Below are 21,985 nucleotides of genomic sequence, written 5' to 3'. Positions count from 1 at the left end.
GTAGCAGCGTGTCTGAACTGTAAAGGTATGGTTGCATGATAAAGGTGCAGTCTGTTATCTCGGCTGCACCGTCTGTCTGTATTGTAAGCAGGAAAAACCAAATACATTGACTTTTTAAGGTAAGAACAATTTCAAAATAATGTACGGTCCTTCAGACTTAAATCCTAAGCTGGAACATATTTATATTACATGTTTTCGTAAGAAATATTGTTATTATTTAACTGGTATCGAATACACCACGATTTATTTCTCATCTCTACTACAAATAACCTACAATCAGAAATGTGTAAATGATATCCCTGTATATTCCTTAACAACCGTCCATCGACCCATCCATTCTTCCACACAATCATCCATCCATCCATCCATCCATCCATCCATCCATCCATCCATCCATCCATCTACTCAATGCCTACTTAGCTACCTACTTATATTTCTGACCATCCATCCAACCAACCTCCCATCCCTTCGTCCGTTCACCTGTCCGAACATCCATCCATTCAACCACATAAAAGCATACATTCCCACCCATCTATACAACACTTTACCAAGTATTTCTCTACCCACCTATCTATTTACTTATTGCTCCGTCTATCTGTCTATCACTTTCCTGTCTATCTACCTATCTGGCTATCCACTTTCCTGTCTATCTACTTAACACTCTATCCATCTGTCTATCTACTTACTATGTCTATGTACTTATCCGTCTATCTGTCTACTGAGTGTTCAGTTCAAAGTGTGTCATGGCTCGCTATATGACGTCATGTGGCTGTCGTTGAGCCTAGAGAATTCAATCTTCCTACACTTCCGCAGAGGCGTATTACCTATGTGCCAGAGAAGTTGCCTAGCAAGTACGGCGTTCATTCTGAAGAGTACTTACCGATACGTATCGTAACGCCTGTAGTGGCAGGAATGTGAACTGTTTGGAAACACGTACCGAGGTGAGTTTTTTTCTTACTGTCGGGATATGGCGAGAGGGTTAAGACGATTACTTACGTATTTGTTGACATTAACTTCGACGGTCAACATGGACACGGAGCATTTGATTTGTGTTGTGGAATGTTGCCGTACGCAACCGATGATAACAAATACCCTGCGTACGACTTGCCCGCGCAAAACACAGTTCGAAAGAGGTTATGGTACCATACAGTCTTTACAGACCGCCATCTGTTGCTACGAAGTTCAAGTTATACCGTACACGTTCTCAAGTTCAGATTGAACGCCTTGATTAGTAGGCAACTTCTTTGACATAAAAGCTGAAACTCGCTTCAAATCGCTGACTCACAACGGTGACGTCATGACACACTTTGAAATGAACACCCCAGTATACATTTCCCTATCTATCTACTTACCTGTTTATCTACCTATCTCTCTATCCCCTTTCCTGTCTACCTACCTATCCATTTTCCTGTCTATTTACTTACATGTCTATCTACCTATCTGTTTGCATACTTACCTGTCTATCTACCCATCTGTCTATCCACTTTCCTGTCTATCTACTTACATATCTATTTACCTGTTGTCTACCTACTTTACTGTCTACCTACCTCTCTCTTTAAATATCTATCTATTCGCTTTCCTGTTTAATAATAATAATAATAATAATAATAATAATAATAATAATAATAATAATAATAATAATAATAATGGCTTTATTTAACCTGGCAGAGTTAAGGCCGTAAGGCCTTCTCTTACACTCAACCAGGATTAAAACTTGCTTACATAGTTGAACATAAAACTGGATCGGAATTATGTAATTACATACCGATACAATTTAGTTACATAATGAGATCAAAAGAGGTAGTTACATAAAAATTTACCTCATAAAATAAAAATAAACATAGTAGAATACATATTAATGTTGTTAGAATCAAATGCGAATCACATAAAAACAGAAGCCGATAATTCAATTAAAAAAATGTACACAGTAAAAATAAAAATAAACACATTAGTATACATATTATTATTAGATTACAATTAAGTAGGATTTACATAATTGAACTAGAAACCGACAATTGAATAAAATGTACACAAAAATAGATTAATAATAAAAAAAAACAACACAGTGGGATACATATTGGCGTTAAGTGATAAATAAACACGATTTAGATAATAAAAATAAGAAATAAAAAAAAATAAAAATAAATACAGTGGAACACAATCCATTAAATATTTGCAACGCGTTAGGTCTGGCAACTTATCATAAGATATTTTTCTAATTTACATATAAAGGAAATTAAAGTTCGGCAGCCCTTGACTTCAGGCGGCAGAGAATTACAGTGACGAGAAGTAGCAAGAGTGAAAGAGATGATGTGTGGAGTGGTATTTCTAGCGTGTTATCATATTGTGACCGAGTATTTAAGTTATGATACCGAGAAAGACTGTGGAATCGGACAGATAAGTAGGAGGGAGTAAAGGTGTTCAAAATTCGGTATAAGAGAGAAAGGGAGGATTAAGTTCATTACACAGAAGCAAAAAGACTGTACCATAAATCTTGCTAAAGAAATGTAAACGTGAATTTATGAGCAGTAATGTATTATTTTAATCTTCGAACTTTGAAATACTCCTGTTACAAATTTATACAATGAACTCCAATGATGGAAGGAGCTTGCATCCTGTGGACTCTTCTTGCCGGTGCACTGCGTACAATTTAGAGTCTAGCACACCCAAAATTAACTTCTCTGAAACTTACTTAAACCAAAATAACGAACTTGTGTTTTACAGATCAGGATTTTCCTTCAGTGAGAGAAAAAGGAACGATGTGGACAGAAGTGCTGCTTCTCGCTACTCTACAGTTGATGAGTACAGGCTTGCAGGGAGCAGAGAGTGCAAGGATATTAAGTCTGTTGAACGTAGCTTCGCCGAGTCATTACATATTCAATAGACCCTTAATGTTAGCACTTGCCAACAGAGGTCACCAGGTAATTAACAAAACTTCAAGATTTTCAAATAGTATCTTGTAATGTAATTGCCAGAAACTACGATGTGTCCAACAAGTTCCGCGCCATAGGCTAAATCATAATAGTACATTATGCAACGAGCCTATAATGATAGTAATTAAGACGCAAATATGTTTGTTTATGAAACGAGCGCAAGCGAGTTTCATAATTTTCATACGAGCGTCTTAATTACCATTATAGGCAAGTTTCATACGACTTTTTATGCTCGACCACATTTCTAACCTGAAATTATTCAGAAGTATTCATTTTATTTGTATCTGACAGAAGATCGGAAGTGACCTTGTTCATAGCTATTAAATTGTGAGATGTGCGCAGAAGCGAAAGTATTGATTTTTTCCGAGGAATAGTAATGTCATTGACCTTGGTGTAATGTAACATGAAGTAATTTGATATAACCTGGAAATTGATTTAGAATTGAAAAACGAGATGACAAATCGAATTTATTTGATTATTATTTACAATTAACGCTAATTATTATAGTAACAGAACATAACCTTCTGCGACAGTATTGGATTTCCAGCCTCTGTGACGTTTCCCTCGTTGTCTTTCGATTGCATATCCGAGAATAATCGAAAACCTGAACTTTAATGAATAGGTGTACTTTAATGACATGCATTAAAGGACTGCTACCAGGTGTATAATTACTACATTTCGGCATGGTCGAGCATAAGATACTTTACGTTCAATACGACACCTCCGATTTCCAAATAAGTCTAGAGACAGAACTTCATGTTATTTACAATGCGTTATAGCTTGTCGGTGGTGATTTCATGACTCGCATACGTAGGTGTGAACAAACAAGGGCAATGCTACTGTTATTGTGGAGCAATCATGTTACATGAGAAAACAGAAAATTTCGTTGAAAACAATAATTTATAATTACTCAAATAAGATCCAACCACCTAATTTCAAAGAAATTAAAAAATTTAAATTAGTGTTTATTTAACGACGCTCGCAACTGCTGTGGTTATATCAGCGTCGCCGGTGTGCCAGAATTTTGTCCCGCAGGAGCTCTTTTATAGGCCAGTAAATCTACTGACCCGAGCCTGTCGCATTTCAACACACTTAAATGCCGTCGACCTGGGCCGGGATCGAACCCGCAACCTCGAGCACAGAATGCCAGCGCTATACCGACTACGCTACTCAGGCAGACTGAAAGAAATTTAAAAGATACCTTTAAAAATATTGATTTTGTTTTAACCGGAAAATAAAAACGGTCTCTAATACAAATGAACCCTAAAGCACCTAAGACGAGACCTTTACCTAAAATCGCAAACACGACATTCCCATTCGACCAATGGTAAAGTTTAAGAAAACATCAACTTACAATACAACAAAATTTATACAACAGTATTCAAAAACTAAATTTAAATACAATAAGAAATATATAAATAATAATAATCAACTAATACAATTGTTAAATAATATCCTTTTAGATGAAAATAATAGAATGGTTTCTTTCGACGTAATTTATATATATACACGAATGTTCCAAAACATGAGACTATAGAAATAATAAAACAAAACTTTAAAGATCAAATATACGTGACACCGAAATAGATGGAATCACTAAATTATTACGAATTTGCAACAACCAAAATTACTTTACATTTAATGGAAAATTCTATAAACGAAAAGATGGATTAGCTATGGGTTCCCCCTTTCCGGAATTATGGTAGATATTTTTCTTAAAAATCTAGAAAATATGTTCATTGAACAAAACAAACTATATCACAAAATGGATAAGATATGTAGAGGATACTTCGATTATATATCATAATACCACTTCTGAAATTCTTCTCAATAATATCAACAACATCAATTCTAGAATCTTTCGCAAAAGACGAAATTGATAAAAAGATTAAATTTCCTTGATATTACAATAGAGAAAAATAAAAAAACTTTTCAATTCAAAATTGTTAGAAAACCAACCCAAACAATACATTAATTCCTCAGAGTTCTCACCACCCAATACAACATAAAATAGCTGGCCTTAATAGTTTGGTAAATAGACTCGTTACGGTTCTTAAGCAAATTTTGCAAAGGGATAACCTGAAAACCCGTCAACTACAGAGCGTTCGCCTACGGGTGAGGCCAGGAAAGCGGCCTATACTGATACGCCGCTTTGTGCGCGCAGTTGTTGAGACACGCTCGACAATCAAGGACATCAAGGTCGACAAGTTATCACTTGTGAGCCAGATGTTGCAGTATTTAACATGTACAGTGCAGTTTCTTGACACAGTTGCTTAAATATTCAGCGTGTGTGTAAAATTTGTTAACAATGCAAAACGCAAAATTCACGCTTGAACAGAGAGTTTTTATGTATGATGCATATGTGAAAACAGAGTCATGTAGAGAGGTGCGTAGGCAATTTGAAGTGAAATATTCGGGTGCTCCAATTCCGGGTAGAGAAACTGTTAGACATCTTGTTAACAAATTAAGGACAACAGGGTCGATAAATGCTGCAATTCCTATGCGAAAACAAAGAGTATTGACGGGAGAAAAAATTGATGAATTCAGTGCAAAATTTACACGCTCTCCTAATAAATCTCTAAGACGTGTTTCACAGGAAGTTAGTGTTATTAGTCTTTACTGCTGCTAAACTTTTAAAATTAAAACCCTACAGCGTATAGTATAGAAAGCGGAAGCTTACGGATAGACGATTCCTGCAAGCGACACCGCAGGCAGGCCGCTTTCCTGGCCCCACCTGTAGGCGAACGCTCTGTAGTAGAACGTTAGGGGTGCTATGCATAGACATTTCGCTAGCCCGCGCTACGAGCGTGCTAAACTAGCCCCGGCTATCGACTAATTACTTGTACAGGATTCATATCATATCGTATCGCTAACACTGGTTTATGAATACGGAAAACTTTAGTTCGCTGATTTTCCACCGGAAGCCTGCGCTAAGAATGTCTATGAATATGGCCCCATGTGTCTGGACAGTTAAGCCAGCCGGGCAGAAGAACCCGAAAAGGATAAGACAGCGATCCCTGCCGATGTTTTAAGAAGCTCCGCTAATATCAAGACGATGTTACTGGCCGAAAACAGGTGTGCAGGGCAGAAGAGAAGGCCAAGGTCAGCGAGCAAGCACGACCTCATAGAAACCGATTTGCAAAACTGTTTAACTCTTGCAATAAATTGAAAACGTTAAGGAGGGGATAATAAAACCGTTATGCAAAATGAACGCAAAGCGGTTAAGATTTTTTATTTAAGTAAAATTTAAACTACCGAATCCATAGTCCTACAAAATAAGCCTACGTATATTCCAATAAACTACGTAAATTGTCACATTGCCAGTATTTCTTCCTTGCAGAGAGATACTTGGCTGTAACAAAACACTATCATAATCCGAATTTATTTATTGACAAAACACTATCTCAATCCATATCTGATAACATAATTCTGCTGCAATCCGTGTCTGATAACGATAAGACAACATTATCGAATTCAATCAAAATAAATTAAAATAACTGTAACAAGTATTAAAACACTTCTCATTAAAATTTGTATGTAAAGTGAACGGTAAGTAATGTCATTAATTTCAAGGGGTTATTCTTTGAGATATTTCAAACAAAAAAGTTTAATACAATTTTGCTCGTTTTTACTTCCTTTTTGGGGAAAGAAATTATTTCATATGAATATTTCATAGCGTATTTTGTGAAAGCTGTTGAATTAATTCCCAATATTATTAGTCAGTTTAAGCGAGCAGTGTATTATGGTAATATGTGATTGAAATAATTTTAGTTTTGTCCTTTAAACGTGCTGAAATTTGATCCGAACAAAAGTAAGTTTTCGTTCTGCAAAGGAATTTTAAAACGTAGTGCAGTGTGACAACCATGTAAAGGTTATTATTGCCTGCAAAGAGGCAGATAATATGTACGTTATCGTAGACCAAGTACTCTGAACACCGGTAGTTTTCGAAACGACGGTAGAGAAAACGAGATATGTAAATGGAACACACACGATTGATTTTAAAGACGTCTCGGTAAATTTGATTCCTTGTATGTAAGTTTGCCGGTTACCTCTTTAAAATTTAAGTGGGAGGGAACTATTGCCTAAAGAAAATGCTTGCAGTACGACAAATCGAGTTTTTTTTAATAATAAGTTGATTTGTGTAACGTAAAAATAAGTTTTTTCGTATTGTATGGGTTCACCGAATATTTAATCAAAATTAAATCGAAAGAGTTTAAAAATATTATTTGTAATTTTGTTCCTTTAACGTAAAATAGCATATCGTATTTTTATTTTTGCCTGTGGAGTTTTAATGTTTTAAATTCTTGTTTTTATAACGTGAACTAAGCATCATTATTGTTTTAATTCTGTAGAATATTCAATTGAAATGAATGTAGAAATATTTCTTAATTTTTTAAATTTATTTTAAAATAAGCGAATCTTATTGTCTGTGTTCTCTGAATATTTAATTAAAAATTAGGTTTTAGAGTTTTACAGTTTTTTCAAAATGTTGTTCAACGTGAAATGAGCAGTGTTCATTCTCCTTTCCCCAACACAGTTAAATACAAAAATTAAACTCTGTAACATCTGTTATTTTTCTTATAAGTTTAAAAGCAATGTATTTGGCAATGACCTTCAACTTCCTGTTCGTAACAAGCCAGGTGAAGAGGCTGTTCAGAGCAAGAGAGACTTATGTGTATTTCCTACTGATTACACGCGTTGTACTATTTCGTAATTCTTCCATACCTCAGTGAAAAATAAGGCATTTCGCTTTACAACTGGGATGTTACAGGCTTACTATTTTGAGCGAGGGGTTGTTTACCAAAATTTATATGTAATATCCTTAAATCCTTTCAAATTCCCTTTTATGAGGTTCAGAAAATTGTAATGGAAATTCTGAAGGCCTCTCTTCAAATTCTACACTATCATCTACAGGGACATCATTTTATTTTTACTTGCATTTTTATTGTACCTGCATTTCTGAATGTACTTCACTCTCACCCCTTCACTAATGTCCTTGCTCCCGTCAGACACAAACTTACGGCCGCTGTTACATTCGAAGTCCTCAAGCAGTGAAGTAAACACTGCAGTGTATAGTGTGTTTCATAAATATGATTGCGTTTTCTATAGAAGAAAGAACCTATATTAATAATATCGTACTAAAAATTATATTCAAGAAACAATAAATTCAATTTCAGAGAATATGCTTCAAAATGTTTTTAATAATATGCGTACTGAATTGAAGCCTGCATTGTAATGAACGGCAACCATTTTCAGCAACTTGTTTAAAAATTCAGATTAGCTTTTTTGAATTGAGGTGGCTAGAAGCAAAGGAATGCTAGTGACATTTGTAATAACATGAGTTAAGGGCATCCAGTGTAAGCAAAAGTATCTAAAATTTTAGTGGCAAAGGGATATTTTAATCGCATCACACATTAAAATTTAAATAAAAAATTTCACCAATTTTACGAAAGCTTAAATATTTAAACCCCATTTTCTCAAAAGAAACTTAAGTGCACTTACAGCCCTTTACTTATGACCCCCTCAATTTAAATGCACTCTCTATATTGTATGATAACATCAATAATTAATATGCTAAATAAAGTAGACATTACATAACGAACATAGCCGCCTGAAAAGTTGAGTTTTTGAAAAAAAGAAATGTTACTACTCTACTGTATTTTGATAAATTCCGTAAAAGTGACGATCAAACTGAAAATCGTAATATCGTATTTCCCTACAACATAAATGGATACACTACTTTTCTCTCCTCCTATACCTAGATTTTGGAATAGACACCGACGCACTTGAACTGCCAACATAGAAAACAAAAAAGTCACACTCAATCGCTTTCACCTTCTTCTTGACGGGATAATGAAAGCCTAAACTAACCTAACCTAACCTAACCTAAGTGCGTCGGAGTCTATGCCAAAATCGGCGGAAGTCGCTCAACGCTCGTTTAACCAATATTCGTTCAGTGGGCGGTGGATACTCTACATGGACTAATTTTTGTTTTAATGTACAAATCGAATCATTATTTTGCTCGTTTCATTTCCCTTTATCTTTTATGTTTGTTAATTCCGGATCCCAGTGGTCAACCTCACTTGAGGACAGATGATTTGAAATAAATCTTAGTAGTAGAAAATTCACATTTTTCTGTAAAACTATTCAAAACACAGCAAAATGGTATTTGACTTTTTTGTTGCCTTTACTAAAGGAATCATCTACCTGAATTAATGACATTACGTACTATTGACTAGACATATTACTGGACCATAGCTGTCCTATCATAAGTAGTCATCTGCAAAGGAGAATGAATCTATTGAGAATGATATGTTGATCTAGTATTACGATAATTAGAAAACTTAATAATTTAACAATTGTATCATTAAAGACTGAAAATGGCCATCGTACACAATCCTACTTACAATGTGAATCAGCTTGTATTCGCTGACATCTGGAGTCGATGTGTGTCGATAACTGACGTAACAGTGTAAGATTGATATTGGATACGTGTGTTTGGACTACGTTGATCAAGTTGAGAAGTAATACACAGATCAACGAGAATATTCCTGTCAATTGGGGTTTTATCATTTAAGTTGTTTTGATTTATTAATTTATTTTTATAAATTTCTATGGATTCTAAAATATTTAATGCATGACATTTATTTTGTAAGTGTAATATAGTCTTATCTGAATCTATACTAGAGAAAAAAATTTGATTATTGTAAATATGTACATTGAAAGCTGATTGGAAAATGTTATTGTGCGAAATCTGTCTATGTTCTTTATAGCTTTTACTAAAAGCTCTGCCAGTTTGACCTATATACTGTATGTAGATTCACAATTGGGAAATTGGCATTCCAATTTATAAACTCCATAAGCATTGAATTTATTACTATTAGGATCCAAATTACTGAATAATTTTTTTATAATGTATTATTCGTTCTGTAAACTAAGTCATATTTAAATATCTTAAATGTATTTGTGATTAGGTATTATGCCGGCCTCCGTAGATATGTCAAGCTGTGGTAGCTGGTGGCCAGCAGCGGAATCCACTCCCCTCCCGACGGGAGAGGGGGCTTACACCTCAGACCGTTTCAGGGAGAAATGTAGGGAGGGCTGTTTGGATGGGATGGTACACGGATTTGGAAGGATGGCGGGACTGGTCGTTAGGGTGTTAGCAGTTAGGTCGGTTCGGCGTGGGTGTGGTCGGTGGGCTTGCAATTCATCCCAGGGGCGCACAATAGACCTCAGGTCGCGGTGCAACAGGAGATGTTCCCCTCCCGGCCTCATAGAGTGAGAGAGAAGAAAAAAATATATAAAATTATAATATTAAAGATAGGAATTTACCCACAAAGACTACAAGTTTAGGTATGCATAGAGAGTTCGTTGTAGCACGATAAACATATCTCCATTCAATTGCTGCGATACAAAGCACATTTCAGTTGTAACCTGGCCATACCTCAGGAACGACAGTCTAAGAAACCTAACCTAATATACTGATGTTGTGCCATAAATTCCTACCTTTATATTATTACCATGTTTTTCGTCTTAATTTTTCAGATGACAGTGGTAAGCCCCGATGCCAGTAAGGATAATGTTCCTAATCTAACAAACATCAAACTGGAAGGAGTTTATGACACAATGAGAGATGACTTCGATTTTGAAAACTTAGGTGATACTACTGCCAGCGGTATTATTACCGTTTTGTTTGAGTGGGCCGATTTTGTTTGTCAGAAGGAATTTAAGTCAGACGGGGCGAAGAAGCTACTCAACTATCCATCAAGTGCCCAATTTGACCTCATTATCGTCGAAGCCGGTTGGGCCGAATGCTTCTATGGGTTCATACAGAAATTCGGGTCGCCGCCTGTGGTTGCTACATCACCGTACGGACTTACTCCGTGGATGGATGCAGCCTTTGGGGCCCCGGACAACCCTTCCTACATGCCTGCTTCTATCCTACCTTACACTAGTAGCATGACATTCACACAAAAGCTCTACAATGCCTTCATCCATTACTATCACCTTTATAGATATCTGTATGAACATATACCCAACATGGAAGCCATGGCGAAGGAGTTCTTCAAGCAGGACTTGCCGTCTTTCGTGGATATTCAAAGAAATTTCAGCTTAGTTCTTGAAAACACTGTATTTGGACTGGAAGACGCCAGACCGTTGACGCCTAATATAATATCAATTGGTGGAATGCACGTTAAAGAGAAGCCCGATCCTTTGCCGAAGGTACCATATTATTATTATTATTATTATTATTATTATTATTACTTCGGAATATGTATGATAAGATTTTCTTGTGTTAAATTTTAACGTACCTTGTTAACATGTTTCGACCCATTTTGGGTCATCTTCAGAACTGGTCGTTGTTTGTCTTGGCGCCTCTTGTTTCCTGTGAGGGTGCGTTCTTAGTGTAGAGTCAAAGAGTGTATGTGTTTTGAAATTGAGTTGAGTGTTGAGAATATCGTTGGGGTGTGTTTTCGTGTGTCTGTATATTTCATATTGTTCTAGTGTGTTGAGTTTCTGGCTTTTTGGTTGGATGTGCAGTATTTCTATGTCTGTGTTGATGTCTCTGTAGGTGTGGTTCGCGTTTGTGATGTGTTCTGCATATGTGGAGGTGTTTTGTAGTTTTGTTATGGCTGTGATGTGTTCTTTGTAACGTGTTTGAAATGATCTGCCTGTCTGTCCTATGTAGAAGTTGTTGCAGGTGTTACATTTGAGTACACAGGAGTATAAAACTACAGGGAACATATTTGGCAGCAATTCATACATTCGTCTCTCGCCATGCGATCTATTATTTTCCGTTCTTCTTCAGCTTAGAATTTACGTTCTCCACTCGAAGTCATTTCTTAATATTTTTCTTTATTTTCGCATAGTTTTACTGTTGTTTATTAAACTCTCCGAATACAGGTTTGAACCTCATAAATGATACCAATAAGGCATCACTCGTTAGGCATCTAACTCAGGAGATAATAGGTCAGCATGGCTAGTTCCTTTCTCCCTTCATTGCATACATCGCTGACTATACTTCGTTCCATAATGTCTGACAGGAGATGTAAACATTGCCGGCAGAGGAGGAGAGAAATATAATTACTATTGGCCCTCGGTTGTACAATGCTTTAGCTAAATTACACCCAGAACTTCTAACATGTAACCCACTAACATATAACAAGAAAATTAGAAACGTGTTAATATCTTCAATTTGATTAAATAAATTTATAGCCTATGTGTATGAATTAATCAACCTATATTATATTTGTATTCTATAATTTTGAAACATATATATAGTCCTAATTTTCGCGTGCGATATTATTCTTCTCTAGCGTTAATATTATATTATATAATTCCATTGCCGCTGTAATTTAAATTTTAGTTCCTATTTTATTTTATTTATTTTTTTTATTTTCTATATTTCTCTTATATTAATATTGTATTATATAACTTCTGTAACTAATTTTAATTTTATTTCCTATTTTATTTTATTTTATATTCTCTTATAGCCCTATTAATATTATATCTGAACTGCGACCGAACACGAGCGCTGCTCAATCGGTCTCAAATTTTGTTAATACTACTGTATCTCCTTTTTTATATTGATTGTATTATTTTATTTCTATTTCTCTTGTTTGTAATTATATTCTTTATTCTGTATATTTAAATTTAAATAAATAAATAAATAAATATTGAACCAATGACAGAGGTCTCATTCCTTGAAGTTGGGCGGTTTGAAACGTTCTATCACCACCCAACTTCAAGAAAAGCATGGAATGAAATCTCTGCCATTGGTTGAATAGCAAAATTATACTTCTCTGCTCCGCTGTCGACAATGTTTACTTCTCCTGTCAGACATTATAGAACGAAGTATAGTAATATATTAGAGTAATCAGACTTAAAAATCTTAAAACTTGGTATAAGCATTAGCAATAGATCGTAAGATTTGTAAATGTTCTGAATAAGGGTTTCTTTGGTGTCGTGCTTACACTAATCAACGGCTAAGGTCATTATTATCTTTTGAAAATATAAATTATCTCCTGCGTTATTTGTATTTTAGTATTTATTTATTTAACCTGGTTGAGATAAGGCCGTCGGGCCTTCTCTGCCCCTCTACCAGGGGATTACAACTATAATATGAACAATAAAATTACAATTAATTGTATTACGCACGTGCGTGAAATACGATGTGGCAATGTTGTACCTTGTCTTGCTCTATCTGTCTCTCTTGACCCTTCCGAATTGTCGCCGAATCTAATCAGACTTCACATGTATACAAACAATTGTTATTCTTCCGGTACATATTGTCAAGTGAGATTTATTGCCTGATAATAGATGTACATACCATAACTGTGTACAAAGCATTGATACTGCAATATAAACATAAAAATATATACTGTATAATAAATAAATATAGGCTATACAATGTAGGCCACCAGCGTAGCTCAGCCGGCTAAGGCGTCTGCCTGTCGATCAAGAGTTGCGCTCGGGCGCGGATTGGAGTCCTGCTTGGACTGATTACCTGGTTGGGGGTTTTTCCGAGATTTTCCCAACCGTAAGGCAAATGTCCGCTAACCTATGGCGAATCCTCGGCCTCATATCATCTCACTATCACCAATTTCATCGACGCTAAATAACCTTGTAGTTGATACAGCGCCGTTAAATAACCAAGTGATATACAGGGTGTTTCAAAAATACGGGGCATAATTTCAGGTATGTATTTCCCACATGTAGACCATCAAAATTGTTCATTACAACATGTGTCCGGAAATGCTTCATTTCCGAGTTATGGCTTTCACAACATTGAAATTCACCGGAACATTTTTCTTTCCGCAGGTCGTTGTCATTACAGAAGATGTTCAAAATGTCCACCTCCTGCTTGAATACAGACCTCACATCGATGTCTCTTTGACCTGCGAACACGATCCCAAACTCCAGGAGTATTGCGTATGTCCTCAGAACATGCCACAATTCGATTCCGAAGGGATTCCAAATCAGGCACCGGAGACGAATAAACCAATGATTTTAAATGGCCCCACAAGTAGAAATCGAGAGGGTTCAGATCAGGTGAGCGTGGAGGCCAAGCAATTGGGCCACCTCTACCTATCCATCGATCAGGAAACCTTCGATCCAAGTACCGGCGAGCCGTAAACTGAAGTGTGCAGGAGCGCCATCATGCAAGAAGTGAATGTGTTGACGATTGATCAGTGGAGTGTCTTCTAAAACATGAGGTATGGTTCCGGTGAATTTCAATGTTGTGAAGGCCATAACTCGAAAATTAAGCATTTCCGGACACATGTTGTAATGAACTATTTTGATTGTCTACATGTGGGAAATACATACCTGAAATTCTGCCCCGTATTTTTTAAACACCCTGTATATATACAATCTAATTTAGTCCGATGGGTACCTTATACACATTTTCTCTAGGCCTATAAATTTACAATAATTAGTTATATTTTTACACAGGAATTAAACATGAATATAAATATATTTAATTATCAGAATCCACGTCTCTCGTAATAACAATTTTTCCCTCGGAAATATTCAAATCAACTTTACAGGGAGTTATACCTGAAAGCTTGATTTGCATAATGCACGTCACTGTTCGCTAACAGAAAACCACAATTTAAGTCACACAGAGTTAGTGTGCACTCAACGTTGGTCGCTTGACGGTTGTCAGCCCACTTTGAGGTCTGTGGATATAGAGGGAAAAATTGGATCGATGTCTGGTAGAGTTCCCGGGTAGCTCAGTTGGTACGTAAACCAAAGGTCCCGGGTTCGATACCCGGACCCGGAACAATTTTTCCCTCGGAATTATTCATAAAACACAGGGCTTTAAATTTGCTTACCATATTCATTAGAGCCCAAATAGACCCCAATATTAGGATCAAATGACATCCCCAGGTGCTTATGAACACTTGCTAATGTCTCATATTTTCATGCATTATAGTCATCTAAACATTTCTGGCAGATGAAGTAGAGATATCTACTGTTTCGTACATCCCTCGTTGGGTACTGCGTGTCAGAGTCTGAACCCTGCACATATTCTTCACCGCTCTTATAAGACACACATTAATTTTTTTGGGCTGTACAGGCCTACTTATAATTCATAGTGAGCTCAATGCCCAACTAGGTCTACATTCTACATTCAGGAAAACATCTCTTGGTTATTTGAATCGAATACGGTGGGCAATAAATCTGTCATATTTCTCTCCTTGCATTTATCCAGTTTACACTGTAGTCGTAGTTGGTGATGTGAGAGTTTTAATTAGAATTCCTCCTGATCCTGTGGCATTTATGTAACTTACTGCCGATTTTGCACAAGTCATCATTCTGATTATTTGCCACTTGTCTGCACTTGTTTGTTCGGTGACTTGTTTATAGGCACCACTAATGATTCTAATGAACGGGTTACATCAGCTTCTTGTCTATGCGGATGACGTGAATATGTTAGGAGAAAATCCACAAACGATTAGGGAAAACGCGGAAATTCTAGTTGAAGCAAGTAAAGCGATTGGGTTGGAAGTAAATCGTGAAAAGACTAAGTATATGATTATGTCTCGTGACCAGAATATAGTATGAAATGGAAATATAAAAATTGGAGATTTATCCATCGAAGAGCTGGAAAAATTAAAATATCTTGGAGCAACAGTAACAAATATAAATGACACTCGGGAGGAAATTAAACGCAGAATAAATATGGGAAATGTCTGTTATTATTCGGTTGAGAAGCTTTTATCATCTAGTCTGCTGTCAAAAAATCTGAAAGTTAGAATTTATAAAACAGTTATATTACCGGTTGTTCTGTATGACAGTGAAACTTGGACTCTCACTTTGAGAGAGGAACAGAGATTAAGGGTGTTTGAGAATAAGTTTCTTAGAAAAATATTTGGGGCTAAGAGGGATGAAGTTACAGGAGAATGGAGAAAGTTACACAACGCAGAGCTGCACACATTGTATTCTTCACCTGACATGATTAGGAACATAAAATCCAGACGTTTGAGATGGGCAGGACATGTAGCAAGTATGGGCGAATCCAGAAATGCATATAGAGTGTTAGTTGGGAGGTCGGAGGGAAAAAGACCTTTAGGGAGGCCGAGACGTAGATGGGAAAAGAATATTAAAATGGATTTGAGGGAGGTGGGGTATGATGGTAGAGACTGGATTAATCTTGCTCAGGATAGGACCAATGGCGGGCTTATGTGAGGGCGACAATGAACCTCCGGGTTCCTTAAAAGCCAGTAAGTAAGTAGTACTAGTGATTCTAATTCGGTAACAGCCAGGCCGGTTAACACAGAACACTAGTTCCATAACAGATATTGTACCACACGTTGTGTTAATACAGTAAACAAGAGTACATTATTTGATTCAATGAGTAGTTTTCAGTACCTTTGTAGTTTGTGTCCAGAGTAACTATTAAATGAATAGATTGCAAGGTACAACACGTAATACCTTTCCACTATCATTTTCATTAATAATACACATATAATTTTAAATGACACCAATCTCAGGACCAAAGAAAATAAGAACAATTATTTATCAGAGTATGTGTTAGATAAGTCGTATGTTCAAAGTATATCTTGAAATAGATTCTATATCTGTGCTCAATTATTGGTTTCTCTTTTAGGACCTGCAGAAATATTTGGATGAAGCGAAGGATGGATTTATTTATTTTAGTCTCGGCACAAATCTCCGGAGCGACGCTTTGATACTAAGTAAACGGCAAGCGCTACTGGATGCATTTTCAGAATTGCCTCAGAGAATTCTCTGGAAATTTGAATCTGAAAATCTTCCCGGAATGCCGCCCAACGTCAAAATAAGCAAATGGCTGCCACAGAGTGACATCCTAGGTAGTATTGTATTTATATTCCATGTGGTCAACGTAGTCAATATCTCTACAGATTATTGAGTAGGTCAATACCTTGCTTCAATTAGTACGTTACACAAAAATAATCAAGCAATTATTATATTACATATATGTGCAGTTTAATATGAGGTCTGTTATGCTTGGATAAACGGTGAGTCAAAATATCACAGATCCAAAAGAGTACACGAATATCCAAAGAACATGAACGAAATATCCGTGCACGTGTAATCTACGAGAATTTGGACACTTCGTGTTTCAACACATGATCGAAATACAGTATTTAGAAGCTTCATCAACCATTCCTATATCATTAAGTTCAAAACAAATTTATCCTGAATGAATATTGTTTGCAAACATTTTCAGCACATCCCAACATCCGCATGTTTATTAGTCATTGTGGCAAGATGAGCACATCAGAAGCGACATACAGAGGAGTTCCCGTTGTTGGGGTACCTTTCTTCGTAGATCAGTTTTTCATCATGCAGAACCTCATCAGTAAAGGAATGGGAGTGTATCTGGATCATCACACTATGACGAAGGAGAGCGTCGTCAAAGCTATCAGAGAAATCCTCAACAATGCCAGGTACGATCCAACATTGTTGTTTTCTAAATGCAATGAACTAACGTTTCATTAATGTGTGACAAGATGAGGGTATAAACATATGGAGATTTCAGATTTTCCCTGTGATTTGGCTATGATAAGTGTTTTGAAGTCCCGCGCCGTGGCGTCGCGGTCTAAGGCATCCCGCCTAGGACTCGTGTTACGGAATGCGCGCTGGTTCGAGTCCTCATGGGGGAAGAAATTTTCTCATGAAATTTCGGCCAGTGTATGGGACCGGTGCCCACCCAGCATCGTGATGCACTTGGGGAGCTACGATAGGAAGCGAAATCCGGTTGCGATTACCAGCTATAACGGCTGGGGGGATCATCGTGCTAACCACACGGTACCTCCATTCTGGTTGGATGATCGTCCACCTCTGATTCGGCATGTGGGCGTGAGGCCAGCAGCCGGCTGGTCGTTCTAGGCCCTTCACGGGCTGTAGCGCCACAGATTATTAAGTGTTTTGTGTTCGAAACCGAGTGTGCCATCATTTATGTCTTCTAATATTTCGGTTTTATTTATAAGCTTTGTTCAGAATGTGCCGTTAAATATATGAAATTATGACCTACACATTTTGCTTGACAAGGCCCGAAAAATGGACAAACGAAAAACTGTATCAAAAGTGGTATTGAATAATAATAATAATAATAATAATAATAATAATAATAATAATAATAATAATAATAAATATTAAACAATGATTTAATTGGCAAACCTGCCCTATAAGCGGTTAAAGCACATGAAAACTTGTTATGTGAGTTTAAGTGAAATTATTGAATAATGACATGGCATTAAATTAGTCAACAAACATTCTAACACATGGACAAGTAGGCCTATAACTAATATCAGATAATTGGTATGTTCTGGTCACGAAGAATTTCAACACCTACGTTTTTTTTTTTTTTCATAGTCAGTGAATAGTATAAAAACTTGTTAAAACTGACATATTTAAAGTCCGGTTCCTTTTTTCGCTGTAGCTGTTTTACAAAATTGTGCAGAATTTCTCGTCTTTTAAGATCCTTTAACACACACTCTCAATTTTGTGAACTGGATTCGAACTACCCTCAGAAGTTTTTTAAAATACTTTATGCTCGACCATGCCGAAATGTAGTAATTATACACCTGATAGCAGTCCTTTTATGCATGTCATTAAAGTACAGCTACTCATTAAAGTACAGGTGTTCAGCCAATGACAAGTCAGCTTTGTGCCGTTATAAAATCTCAGCCAATGACAAGTCAGCTTTGTACCGTTATAAAACCGCAAGTATCGATTATTCTCGGATATGCAATCGAAAGAGAATTAGCGAAAAGTCACGGAGGCTTGAAATCCAATACTGTCGCAGAAGGTTATGTTCTGTTACTATAATAATTAGCGTTAATTGTAAATAATATTCAAATAAATTCAATTTGTCATCTCGTTTTTCAATGTCTAATTTAATTTCAATGTTATGTCAAAGTTAATATTTAGTTTACTCTGTAGGTTCAGGTCAATGTGGACATCTGTTCCTCGGAAAAAATCAATACTTTCGCGTCTGCGCACATCTCACAATTTACGAGGTATTGCTCAAGGTCAGTTAGATACAAATAAAATGAATAATTTCAAGTTAGAAATATGGTCGAGCATAAAAAGTCGTATGAAACTCGCCTATAATGGTAATTAAGAAGCTCTTATGAAAATTATGAAACTCGCTTGCGCTCGTTTCATAAACATCCATACTCGCTTCTTAATTACTATCATTATAGGCTTGTTGCATAATGTACTATTATTACCGTTACTATGGGACCGCACGGAGAGGGGAGAGATAGCAATATATCCGGCAATAACCAATAGTGCGAAAGAAAATACAGTTACTATCTTTTGAGACAAGAAATTAATATTTTAGAGTAAAGTATTGGCTGTGTAAGATTCGTGTATACTTTGCAGTAGTGTAATAATGGATCGCAAATGTCGTTCGTTTAAAATTTCTGCAAACAAGTTTTGTTACGTTTTAGTTTATCAAATGGGCGCACAAGATAAAATGTATTCACATTAAATGTGGTATTGTGTAACATATTATCTGAAAAGGAGGAAAAACAATATGCTTTGTGATGTGGTATTGATTTGGCAGGAACATACCAGCCATTGGAAGAATAGTTTCTTCTGCTCTACCAAATAGACAGACTTTCAAGAGGAACTAGGGGTAAAATTGTATACCCTAACCTTCCTTCAGCCAAAAAACCCTTGCAGCACTCACCCGAGCTTTCTAATCCAATCTCTCCATCCAATGGGAAGGATTCCTTCATTCCAGAGGACCAAAAGTCATCGGAATCTCAGATTGCTCTTCAATGTCTGCTGATCATATCTTTCAGTATATTCAGTGCTGTACAGTCAGAGCACACAAAATTGTGCAATTGACAAAGTCAGTAATAAAAAACAAAACAATAAAATTAATTCAAAAACTCTCAACAACGTTGACATTAAAAAAACTCATTAATTTCATAAAATGGTTTGTTGATTAACCAACCAGAGACAAGGCTGTTAAAAGACTTCCTTTCTAGATTAAAAAGATATCTCGGAAATTTATTTGCTATTTTTAACGACTTAATAAAATAATTATTCATTGTTTTAGCTAGCCTACACTTAGGTATGCCAAAAAGGTCACGGTTTCTGGTGTTGTATAGGTGAACATCATTCCTATGTATCAACATATGTGAATTTTCTTTGACGAAATTTAGGGCTTGATAAATATACAGTGATGTTACAGTCATAATTTTTTCATTTACAAACAATGGTCTGCAGAGTGCCTTCATTGATGAATTAGTTATAATTCTAATAGCTTTTTTGTAACATAAGTACCTTATTAGTATGAGAACTATTACCCCATAAAAGTAGTCCATAAGAAAGTATACTATGAAAATAAGAAAAATAGACAACTCTAATGTAATTCTTCGGAACGTACATTTTAAAATTTCGCAGAAGAAATATTACTCTTGACAATTTTTTTACAAACAGACTCAACATGGTCTGCCCAAGTAAGACATGGTCTGCCCAAAGAATAGAGGTTATAAAGAATGGACACTTCGCGTCGGTACCTTTGATGTAGCCGGACCGATTTCAATGACCTTCAAGCCAGCTAGAGCGTCAGATTCTGCTTTCTCCCTAGAGTTGGCGCTGACATCACACCAGCTAGCAGTCGACACAGCGGAAATATAACACATACAATTAATACATCTAGGTACATTATGTACTCAAATAAAATAAATTGGATCCATAAAATAATAAATACTTCATTAACTGTAATGTCTAGACTCTAGAGTTTCTTTATAATGAGAGTTCAGACGTTGACCCCAACAACAATTAAAATATGATAGCGCTGAAAATGGAAAAACAAAACTCTTACGAGAAGTAAAACCATATACCTATATTATATTATATACAAATATTAAACGAATTCGATACTTAATTTTATAATGTATTATATTGTTTTATAATATAATTTATGATATCTGAAATATAAAATATTATTATTACAACTAGTTTGTCACTGAGAAATAAGGAAAAGCTGTTAACTTGAATTTATTTGAAGCAAAGCGTTACTGGATTATGCAATAAGGTAGGCGATGTTTGGATCCTGTGCCTTAATTCTATTCTCCATTATTATCTTAGCGTATGCTCGATTACACTACCTCTAGCGCTTGAAAGTGGAACTAGCCGCTAGCGCACAGAGAAACAAAACACAGGAAAATTCGCTCAGTGTCCATTCTTTATAATCCCTATTCGCTGGTCTGCCCATGAACATGATGTCCGAACATGATGACAAAACACATACGGCAGTCAGAACTTAATGACTTAGTTGGGGATTTAAGCTATTACCGCTAGTTTTATCGTATTTATGACAGAGTACTTTAGGAATCAGAATCTCTTCAATAGTCACCAGTGATTTTCCAATCTCTAAAACACAAAACCTGTAATTAATAATCCTTAATAATAAAGTGTGTGTTTTTTTAAATGTATTATCTTTTCTATACGCAGCTACGAAGCCAACTCGAAGAAAATGTCCGAGTTGTTAAGAGATCACCAGAATTCAGCCTTAGATCGAGCAGTGTTCTGGACGGAATACGTCATCAGACACAAGGGGGCGCCACATCTGCGTTCAGCAGGAGCTGAACTGTATTGGTACGAGTACCTTCTGCTCGACGTGTTGTTGGTTGTGGTCGCAGCGGGACTTGCTGTAATTCTGGTAGTTTACTGGGTGTTCAGAGCATTATTAAATATGTTGTTCTCAAATCCAACCAAGAAGATGAAACAGAATTGATAACTGGAACTGCAATACAGAACTCTTTCGATCCAACCAAGAAGATGAAACAGAATTGATAACTGGAACTGCAATACAGAACTCTTTCGATCCAACCAAGAAGATGAAACAGAATTGATAACTGGAATTGCAATACAGAACTATTTCGAAAACTCTGTCAAGAAAATTGATTTATTATATTATAACCCTGTATTTTTATATATAAATAAATGGGATGAAGTTCCCATTCCAGCATCATTATTTGCCTCCCAGGCTTGATTCCTTTTCCTTGCTTCCTCCTCACTATTGCTTGTGTTGTTTA

General features: G+C 36.1%; 1 protein-coding gene across 1 annotated transcript; it reads left to right on the top strand.

The window, feature by feature from the left end:
- LOC138707610 (UDP-glucosyltransferase 2-like) lies at positions 1–21,910 on the top strand. The gene is made up of 6 exons (XM_069837259.1): positions 1–119; positions 2,725–2,921; positions 10,479–11,156; positions 16,549–16,771; positions 17,152–17,371; positions 21,402–21,910. The coding sequence occupies exons 2-6, from the start codon at positions 2,760–2,762 to the stop codon at positions 21,682–21,684; spliced, it is 1,566 nt and encodes a 521-aa protein (XP_069693360.1). The 5' UTR covers positions 1–119; positions 2,725–2,759; the 3' UTR covers positions 21,685–21,910.
- Positions 21,911–21,985: the final 75 nt, after the last annotated feature.

The sequence above is a fragment of the Periplaneta americana genome, chromosome 1 (genome assembly GCF_040183065.1).
Source record: "Periplaneta americana isolate PAMFEO1 chromosome 1, P.americana_PAMFEO1_priV1, whole genome shotgun sequence".
NCBI classification, from domain to species: Eukaryota; Metazoa; Arthropoda; class Insecta; order Blattodea; family Blattidae; genus Periplaneta; species Periplaneta americana.
This window is presented reverse-complemented; position numbering and strand designations above follow the sequence as displayed.

What these genes read in the sequence shown, in the direction of transcription:
- LOC138707610 (XM_069837259.1), top strand. Translation starts at nt 2,760, where the DNA reads ATGTGGACAGAAGTGCTGCTTCTCGCTACTCTACAGTTGATGAGTACA. An exon ending in TTGCCAACAGAGGTCACCAG is followed by an intron (nt 2,922 to 10,478) that starts GTAATTAACAAA and finishes TTAATTTTTCAG; the next exon opens with ATGACAGTGGTAAGCCCCGA. An exon ending in GCCACAGAGTGACATCCTAG is followed by an intron (nt 16,772 to 17,151) that starts GTAGTATTGTAT and finishes AAACATTTTCAG; the next exon opens with CACATCCCAACATCCGCATG.